A 10000-nucleotide genomic window follows, 5' to 3' on the forward strand; every position below is an offset into this window, starting at 1 on the left:
AGCAATGTTGTTATGATGTAGTTGAGTATTTTCAGCAAATAGTGAATAGATCCACTGCGACCCTGTATGCACTAAGAGGCTACAGTATCTGTGAAAAGCTTTGGCAAAGAGATGATTTCATCCATGAGCACATGAAGAGGTTTTTTCTGATGTGACTGGCCAGTTCTGTGGCTACTAGGGAAGGGAAGATTCACAGATCCATATCGGAAAATCGATACGACCTGTACGGTATCGATTTGCAAACGTCTGCATCGATAAGAAATGCGAATAAAATCAAGATGCATCGTATCTTGACTGTCCGCATCGGTACAAACCGGATAATATCTCTTAAAACTTCTAAGAAACTGTCAATTGCAGGATTTGTTCTTGTGCGCAAAGAACATCACCTTGCTCTGATTCCTCTCGTGCGAGGAGACGTGACCAAGCAAACATTTTCCTTTGAGTCAGAGCGGCAGGTAACCAGCAATGTGGAGCACATTTGGTTGTCATATACAGCGAGTTTTCTGGTCATCCGGTGACTTTTTCAATGAAAGTTTCTAGCGACCATCTTCTGCCAGTCTGGGAGACGTGTGGAGAGAGTAGGCCTACTCGCTTCACAAGTTGATATGTAGGGTAGCTCTAGGCTACCGCACGGCACAAACAACAAGAGAAAGTTGTCTGCCAACATGTTGCAGTTTCCGAATGACAGCAGCATAAGTGAAAGCCCATTGGGAAACTCCAACTCCCATTGTCATTGTGACACAGCACTCCACAGCACACAAGTGAACACTGCACACTGCACACAACGAAATTGCATTTTATGACTCACCCGTGCAAGGGGGCAGCCCTCAGTGGCGCCCCATGGGGAGCAGTGCGGTGGGACGGTACCATGCTCAGGGTACCTCAGTCATGGAGGAGGATGGGGGAGAGCACTGGTTGATTACTCCCCCCACCAACCTGGCGGGTCGGGAGTCGAACCGGCAACCTCTGGGATGCAAGTCTGACGCCCTAACCGCTCACCCATGACTGCCCGGTTTTTTTTTTAATTTATTTATTTATTTATTTTTTAAAAAGCATACTGTAGTTAGCGCACAAGATTAAAAAAAAAACATAATCGTGTTGGAAAACGTTACAGAGCCTGTGCATTCGTGTTAAGTCCATTGTTCGTGCAGTAAAAAAGAAGTGAAGTTGCTAAGTTGGCATCATTGCTTAGGAGCCTGTAATATTTCGCTCTCGTGCTGGACACACGGTGGTGTAGATTGTCCATGCAGTTTAAAAAGTACACTATTCCAACACTTCAGTCCAGTACGCACGTTATTTCCCCCTTCTGATATTAACCCCATTCCCAACATCTACTAAATTGTTCTAATTTGAACCAACTGTAGTTGATAAGTTGTTCAGAGCTTACCTGTAAATGTAGTTATTACATGTCCAGGTCAATATTCCAACATGAGCAGAAGCTCTGTGGTTTTCCCATTTTTATTTTAAAAAGAGATATAGCCTACTGTAATTGGCATGGTATTCAGGTATATATTTTTTTCATTTTCTCTGCTCATAGCAATGTGCCCAAGCCAAAATGAGTTCTCACTGCTTTCTGTATGTTTTCCAGTATAGGCTATTTCAAAAGTAATATGCACAGCCAGGGCCGCTGCTAAGGTTTTGGGGGCCTAGGCATAACTGGTCAGGAGGCCCCCTCATAAGTAAATACTACTACTACTGCTACTACTACTAATAATAATGCTAATTCCTGTATTCACAATTACAGTATGCCTGAAAAATGATGGCCCTTTTGATAACTAACAAATATATGTTTTGAAATGTAATTAAAACATTTTTCATGACGTTTTTTAGTCAGTCTCAATTTAGGAGGCCACAATTTTGGGGGCAAAGTGGTTGAGGCTCTAAAAGCGCTCTGTTTACTCTGCTTATGCCTAACGGCAGCCTTGTGCACAGCCTTTAATATCAATTTAATATTTTAATCTGTTCTGTATCGCATCGTATCGTACCGAATCGCACTGCATCGCATAGCATTATAATTGCATCGCGCCATATCGAACTGCATCGCAGTAGGTAGGAGAATCGTATCGCATCTTACCACTGATCGTGATTGTATCGTATCATTGCCAAGTGTATCGAGATTCGTATCGTATCGCTTTGATGGTGAAGATTCCCATCCCTTGTGGCTACATTTTGATTTCACATAGTAACATTTTGTCGACACACTGCACCATCTGTCCTTACCCCTTTGACAAATAGTGTCTTCAGAGGACACACACATCCTCTATGTAAGTCACTCAGCCAGCTGGCCATTTCAAGTCCATTAAACAAGTCCATTAGAACTGTTCTCATAACAATAACATTTGTATGCAACCTACCAACCAACTAACCTACCAACTGTGTGTGTGTGTGTGTGTGTGTGTGTGTGTGTGTGCGTGTGTACGTGTGTGTGTGTGCATGCATGCATGCATGCATGCGTGTGTGTGTGTATGTTTGTGTGTGTGTAAGAGTGTGTGTGTCCTATTGTATTCCTGTATTTAAACTGTATTACACATTTGTGTCAGTAGATCAGGGGTGGAAATGGAGTGCTGGCTTTTGTCACTACAGCTTATTGTCATTCCATCGCTGTACACTGCTTTGGAGAGTGGCTAAACCCTAAATACAAACAGAAACACAATAAGTCGCCTGAATGCTAATGGGAGTTCTACATGAGAACAAGACTGCATGATTGGCAGGGCTTAAGGTCTGAAGAAAAACAAGCTGGTTTTACCTATTGTCAAAAGTGTGGTGAGGCAGCCTTCAGCTACTATGCTGCAAAGCTTTGGAACCAGAGGAAGTAAAAAAAGGCCCTATTGATAGCTTTTCTCAGATGCCTTCTCTTAGTAATCCAGATTATTGACTGTTGTTTTTTATATTTTATCTTTTATCTTTTAACTAATTCTCTCTATTTTCACTTGTCATACCACCTTGTGCTTTTATTTTGTTTTATTTTATATTGCTTTTCTGTAAAGCACATTGAATTGTATTTATGTATAAAATTGCCTTGCCCTGCCTTTCCAGTGTCCTAACTCCCATCCTCCCTAGTGCTTATGCCCTCATGATGATGTCACATTGACAACAGATTTTTTTTTAAAATCGATGTTAATAAATTCTCTGCATGTATTATTGAAAATATACAATGTGATAAAAGTGTAACCTTTAGTTAGGATTTTCTTGTTTTCTATAATTCTGGTTATACTCTGTTATTCTCTGCTATTCTCTCTCTCTCTCCTTTGCTCATTGATTTATGTGACATCTCTGTACCACGAGAAGTCTCCTCCAAGTTAGCACTTAGCTGAACTATGACCTTGGATGTTTAGGCTACGTGGAAGCCATGCATCAACAGAGAGACGCCAGTAGGGCCTACGGAACAAGGGGGAGACAAGACCATATTAGTCCCTCATATATAGTTTTACATATGCATGATAGGAAAGATGACGTTAGTATTTTACTTGTTAGATCATGTCATGGACTGGGGGGCTGGGACTGGTTTAAATAGGCTTGTTTTCTGTATACACTTTAGGACTTGCTGCTGCTCCCACGCAGTAACTCCTCCGGCCGTTAAACAATAAAATCTGCTCACAGATTTTAAATGCTACCTCTGTTTCTTTGTGTGTTCTTTCAGGTCAATTTGATAAGGTAATACAGTGAAATTGTTAAGGTGATAATGTGAAATTATTCACAATCGATATCTTGCAAAGGTCTTTTTCTCATTTGCAATCAGGATGTTGAATGGGGTAAATCCCCCAATAGTTGTGGCTAGACTGTGTGGAAATTTGATGGTTCTCTCCTCGGAGGAGGTTTGACAGCTAAGCACGCATGCTGATTGGCAGTGTGACATGGCAGATGATTATCCACTGTGTTGATTGGCTAGTGGTTGTTTGACATGTGGTCATCAGTGCTGCTGATTGGCTGATGTGTAGTGTGGGGGGTGGTTCTGCTCACCTGTGCGGCCCCCAGAGGAGGGACCCTCAGCCTCTTCATGGCCTTCTGGCGATCTCCCCCCTCCAGCTCTGTAGTCACCAGGGCCTACACACACACACGCACACACACACACGCACACACACACGCACACACACGCACGCACACACACACACACACACACACACACACACACACGCGGCACACACACACACACACGCGGCACACACACGCACACACGCACACATATACACACACGCGCGCAAACACACACACGCGCATGCGCGCGCAAACACACGCGCGCACGCACGCGCGCGCGCACGCACACACACACACACACACACACACACACACACACACACACACACAGTCAGACACAGTCAGACATGCAAACATCAATGCTTACATGAGAATGGTACAAAATGTCACAGTGATACCACAAGCCTTTCATCTTTGTCTTGTCTACCTCAGCTTTTAATGGCTGTGTGGATATTGTACTCGGTGTGTGTGTGTGTGTGTGTGTGTGTGTGTGTGTGTGTGTGTGTGTGTGTGTGTGTGTGTGTGTGTGTGTGTGTGTGTGTGTGTGTGTGTGTGAGGGATTGAATGTATAGTAGGTGTGTGTGTGTGTGTGTGTGTGTGTGTGTGTGTGTGTGTGTGTGTGTGTGTGTGTGTGTGTGTGTGTGTGTGTGTGTGTGTGTGTGTGTGTGTGTGTGTGTGTGTGTGTGTGTGTGTGTGTGTGTGTGTGTGTGTGTGCACCTCTGTCTCCGTGATGAGCTGTGTGATCTTCTTGCAGGTGTAGAACGGCGCCACCTCCACGTGAGCCACGCGCCAGTCAGCCCCGCGAGTCGTCTCCAGGATCTTATCATGCTTCTTCAGGATCTTACGGAAACCAGTGAAGTTCAGGTTCTATTGGGGAGAGAGAGAAGCCAGTGAAGTTCAGGTTCTATTGTGGGAGAGAGAGAAGCCAGTGAAGTTCAGGTTCTATTGTGGGAGAGAGAGAAGCCAGTGAAGTTCAGGTTCTATTGTGGGAGAGAGAGAAGCCAGTGAAGTTCAGGTTCTTTTGGGGAGAGAGAGAAGCCAGTGAAGTTCAGGTTCTTTTGGGGAGAGAGAGAAGCCAGTGAAGTTCAGGTTCTATTGAGCCACAGGACAGGGTGGAATAATGGACATTGATTTACCGGTAGGTGAAAACTTTTTAAAACATTCAACTTTCAACTTTGTAAAATCTCAACCATAAATACAGTGATGGGGAAATTGAGTCGAGAAGGAGAGAGAGAGAGAGGCTACCTGCTGGTTCAGGTAGACCTCGTATGTTATTGGTGTCGTCTAACTTGTCTCACCTGGTAGTTCAGGTAGACCTCGTATGTTATTGAGTTCAGGTAGACCTCGTATGTTATTGAGTTCAGGTAGACCTCGTACTGTATGTTATTGGTGCCGTCTTGTCTCACCTGGTAGTTCAGGTAGACCTCGTATGTTATTGAGTTCAGGTAGACCTCGTACTGTATGTTATTGGTGCCGTCTTGTCTCACCTGGTAGTTCAGGTAGACCTCGTATGTTATTGAGTTCAGGTAGACCTCGTACTGTATGTTATTGGTGCCGTCTTGTCTCACCTAGTAGTTCAGGTAGACCTCGTATGTTATTGGTGCCGTCTACAGTAACTAGTCTCACCTGGTAGTTCTGCAGGAGGATGAGGCTCAGGTAGAACTCATACTGTATGGTATGTTATTGGTATGGTATTGGTCACCTGGTAGTTCTGCTCAGGATGAGGCTCAGGTGTGTCTAACTTGTCTCACCTGGTGGTTCTACAGCAGGATGAGGTTCAGGTAGACCTCGTATGTTATTGAGTTCAGGTAGACCTCATACAGTATGTTATTGGTGCTGTCTAACTTGCTGGTTCAGGTAGACTTCGTATGTTATTGGTGCTGTCTCTCTCACCTGCTAGTTCCGGTAGACATCATATGTTATTGAGTTCAGGTTAGCCTCGTATGTTATCCGTGCTATCTAACTTGTCTCACCTGCTGGTTCAGGTAGACCTCATATCTTATTGGTGCTGTCTCTCTCACCTGCTAGTTCAGGTAGACATCATATGTTATTGAGTTCAGGTACACCTCATACAGTATGTTATTGGTGCCATCTAACTTGTCTCACCTGGTGGTTCAGCAGCAGGATGAGACTCAGGTAGAACTCGTATCTTATTATCTAACCCACCTGGTAGTTCTGCAGGAGGATGAGACTCAGGTAGAACTTGTATGTCACTGCTGCCTAACTCGTATGTTATTGGTACTATCTAACTCACCTGGTAGTTCTGCAGCAAGATGAGGCTCAGGTAGAACATATATGCTATTGAGTTCAGGTGTCTAACTTGTCTCACCTGGTAGTTCTGCTAGACCTCGTATGTTATTGTCTCACCTGGTAGTTCTGCAGCAGGATGAGACTCAGGTAGGCCTTGTATGCTATTGTTGTCTCACCTGGTAGTTCGTATGCTAATGGTGCTATCTAACTCACCTGGTAGTTCGTATGCTAATGGTGCTATCTAACTCACCTGGTAGTTCGTATGCTAATGGTGCTATCTAACTCACCTGGTAGTTCGTATGCTAATGGTGCTATCTAACTCACCTGGTAGTTCGTATGCTAATGGTGCTATCTAACTCACCTGGTAGTTCGTATGCTAATGGTGCTATCTAACTCACCTGGTAGTTCTGCAGGAGGATGAGACTCAGGTAGAACTCGCTGAAGGCCAGCTTGAGGTCGCGCAGGTTGCGGTGCTGGTTGCGCTCCTCGTGCGACAGATTGAACACCACCTTGCCGCGGCGGTTACGCACGCTGGTGGGCGCGTTGCTCTCACGCTGGGCGTCCAGGGACGACTGCAGCTCATTCTGCAGAGTGGCGAAGCGGCGCTGGGCCTCGGCCAACTTCTCTGTAGGGGGGGGGGGATAGACAGACAGGCAGATACACATGAATACACATGCAGATAGACTCACACCACAGACACAAACGCGCGCCCGCGCGCACACACAAACACACACACACACACACACACACACACACACACACACACACACACACACACACACACACACACACACACAAACACACACACACACACACACACAAACAGCATATGGCATCAAAGGGTTCAAGTATGGATACACACACAGACGCACCCACACACACATACTACACACACACACACACACACACACACACACACACACACACACACAAACACACACAATCAGCAGGGGTTTAACTGCACAACACGACATAGATAGCAGCAGCGTCAGGAAAAAAATGTGGAGTGCCACTATCGGCCCAGCCCGGACACAAATGTTGAGGACAGGCGACACACATGGCGAGTACAGTACAGGCGACACATGACAAGGACAGGTGGGCGCAAAGCCAGAGCTTATCACAGATCACCAAGGAGTCAGAAGAATATGGCTATGGAGCAGTGGCAGAACAATTTCACACAGGGCACAAGGGCAAGGCACAGCACAGGGCCCCCCATACGACCTCCCAAAATTGCATTAGGGCCCCCGCCACCATCAATACAGGAGGGCCCTGTTAGCCTCCCTACAGCTCCGCCTCTGCTATGGGGCGTTGCCAGATAACAGGCTCAAGACAACAAGGACAAGGGGTGTGTGTGTGTGTGTGGGGGGGGGTGTTGGAGAAGGGGGCAAAGTGTTAAATGATGTGCCCATGACACTCAATAACAAATATCAGGGTTGTACCAAAGGGTTATCCCCAGTGTCAAATGTAAGGGTTGTCCCAAAGGACGCAGGAGTGGAACGTAAGGAACTGTAGAAAAGAGGGGTATAGATGACCCAGCGGGACTCAAACATACATCTTCTGAGTACCAAACTGGTACTGACTAGCTGGCCCTGACTAGTATTAGACCAGGACGAGCCAAGAAATAATCACAACTTTTTCCTGTCCAATGTTTTCCCACTACCATGCTAGATTGGTACCCTTGGGACACTTTTCTTTGTACTACTTACTTGGTTACCACCACACATGCTTCACGCCATTGGAAACAAATTAGCTTGTTAGTCTTGGTGTCATCATATATATGTCCACAGTGAAGGAGTCTGTCAAGCAGTGTGTAGTGAATCTTCATAGGCTTAGTAGATCCAGCCTGAGTGTCCAAGTACAGCACAGGTGAAGTACTTCATTGGTGCCAAGCGTCCAATCCCATAAGCACCTTGTTGACAACGCTCAGGCTCCAGTGTGTTTGAGTGTCGAGGATCAGAGATCGTTCAGTGGATTATCAGCAGAGTTCAGAGTCAGGTTAAGTAGCCTGTTGGGATCATTTGGGGCCAAGTTTGTTGTTGGAGCCTCAGACGTGATTCCTTGGCTCATTAGGAAAGTTCAAGGTCAGAGTCATGCACTTGTTTTTCAGAGTGTTTGATATAGTGATATGGGACGTAAGTACATTACTAGTGCCTTGTAGGATGGAATTACACTTTCATTTATTTTTGGATTCAGTATCTTACAGAAGTCAGTGTAACTGGATTGGAGATCGAACTCAGTGCTCAGGTTGCTCAGATTGTTTACATTGTGATTGTTCATGCTCTGAATTGATGCAGGTACATGATTCAATCCCATGTCCTGTGGTCTGATGACACCAAAGCAAACTAGTTTGTTTCAAATGGCGTCAAGCATGTGTGGGGGTGGTAACCAAAGAAGTACAGTAGTACAAAGTAAAAAGTGTCCCAAGTGTACCAATCTAGCATGGTAGTGGGACTGACACGGTTTTTGGCCGCATGAATTCAGTCAACATTAGAAAGAAACATGCATGTGAACATGTACAGTAGCGTTTCTCAACGGGGGTGCTACATCCCCCAAGGGGGCATTGTGGGGAACCCTAGGGGGGCGTTAGGCTACAGCTGTCAGGGGGCGGTGCTTAGTTGCCACTGGGGTGCATTAGTCCATGTTATTTTTTAGTACTAAGAGGGGCGTTGGCAGGCTTATGATGAGGTCAAGGGGGCGTCGTGAGGCTTATGATGAGGTTCAGGGGGCCGCTCGTTCAAAAAAGGTTGAGAAACACTGATGTACAATATACGTGGCTGGTTAAGTTCAGGCCCTTGGCTGCGTCCGGGCGTCAGTGAGCCTGGAGGTGATTCAGCTATGGCACTGCAGTATCTCTCTGGGGGTGATTCAGCTATGGCCATGTGGTAGCTCTCTGATAATCAGTGTCCAGGGTGGCAACATTCACCTCACCGGGAAACGGAAAGAGAGGATTGGGCTCTTGCAGACGTGAGAAATTGGCATTACAGGGGTTGGACAGGAGAGCTATGCTGGGGGGGGGGTGTGGTACAGGAGAGCTGGGAGGTAGGAGAAGGTGTAAGGTGTCGACTTAAGCAGACAGGGGGGAGATAATTTCCCTCCAAGGAGAAACCTGATCGCCTGATCTCTCTCTCTCTCTCTCTCTCTCTCTCTCTCTCTCTCTCTCTCTCTCTCTCTCTCTCTCTCTCTCTCTCTCTCTCTTGCGTGTGCTCTCTCTCTCTCTTTCTCACGCACTCTCTCTCTCTCTCCATCCTCCTCCAACTGACCCGGCTTTCATGTCATAGTGCATTCCAGGACGAGCGATAAAACATAATTCATAATTCACTCATCTCTCAATCCTACCCCCCCCCCACACACCACCATCACAGACACAGCTACCATTCCCACCTCCACCACCACAAGGTCCTCCACAGCTTAAAGTCCTCCATCGCTGGCCGCTTCACTCATCTCTAATTCCCAACCCCAGCCCCACCACCATCACTGACGCAGCTACCATTCCCACCTCCACCACCACTACCACCTCAACTGCTATCAGTCCACCATCCTTGGCCAGACTCTCCAAACCCCACCCCCACCACAAGTACCATTACCAGCCCTCCACCACCCCCACTTCAGCTACCATTTACAACACCACAACCCCTTCCTCCATACTGCCCTACAATCTAAGAACGCAGTAACTCTGAAAACTGCAAACTGAGAAAAAAGGCGTCAAAGTTTCCCATATGGCGCGACAACTGTGTTGTCGGTAAATTGGTGGTGACACTTCCTGGTAATGCTTTTT

General features: G+C 46.2%; 1 protein-coding gene across 1 annotated transcript in view; it reads right to left on the bottom strand.

The window, feature by feature from the left end:
- xpr1a (xenotropic and polytropic retrovirus receptor 1a) overlaps window positions 1-10000 on the bottom strand; it is a 185819-nt gene that overhangs the window by 47011 nt on the left and 128808 nt on the right. Inside the window, exons 4-6 of the mRNA XM_063200742.1 lie at window positions 6624-6850; window positions 4693-4842; window positions 3961-4044 (exon numbers count right to left, since the gene is read on the bottom strand). Coding sequence (XP_063056812.1) covers window positions 3961-4044; window positions 4693-4842; window positions 6624-6850 — 461 coding nt within the window. The remainder of the gene's footprint in view (window positions 1-3960; window positions 4045-4692; window positions 4843-6623; window positions 6851-10000) is intronic.

This window comes from Engraulis encrasicolus, chromosome 6, assembly GCF_034702125.1.
Source record: "Engraulis encrasicolus isolate BLACKSEA-1 chromosome 6, IST_EnEncr_1.0, whole genome shotgun sequence".
Lineage (NCBI taxonomy): Eukaryota > Metazoa > Chordata > Actinopteri > Clupeiformes > Engraulidae > Engraulis > Engraulis encrasicolus.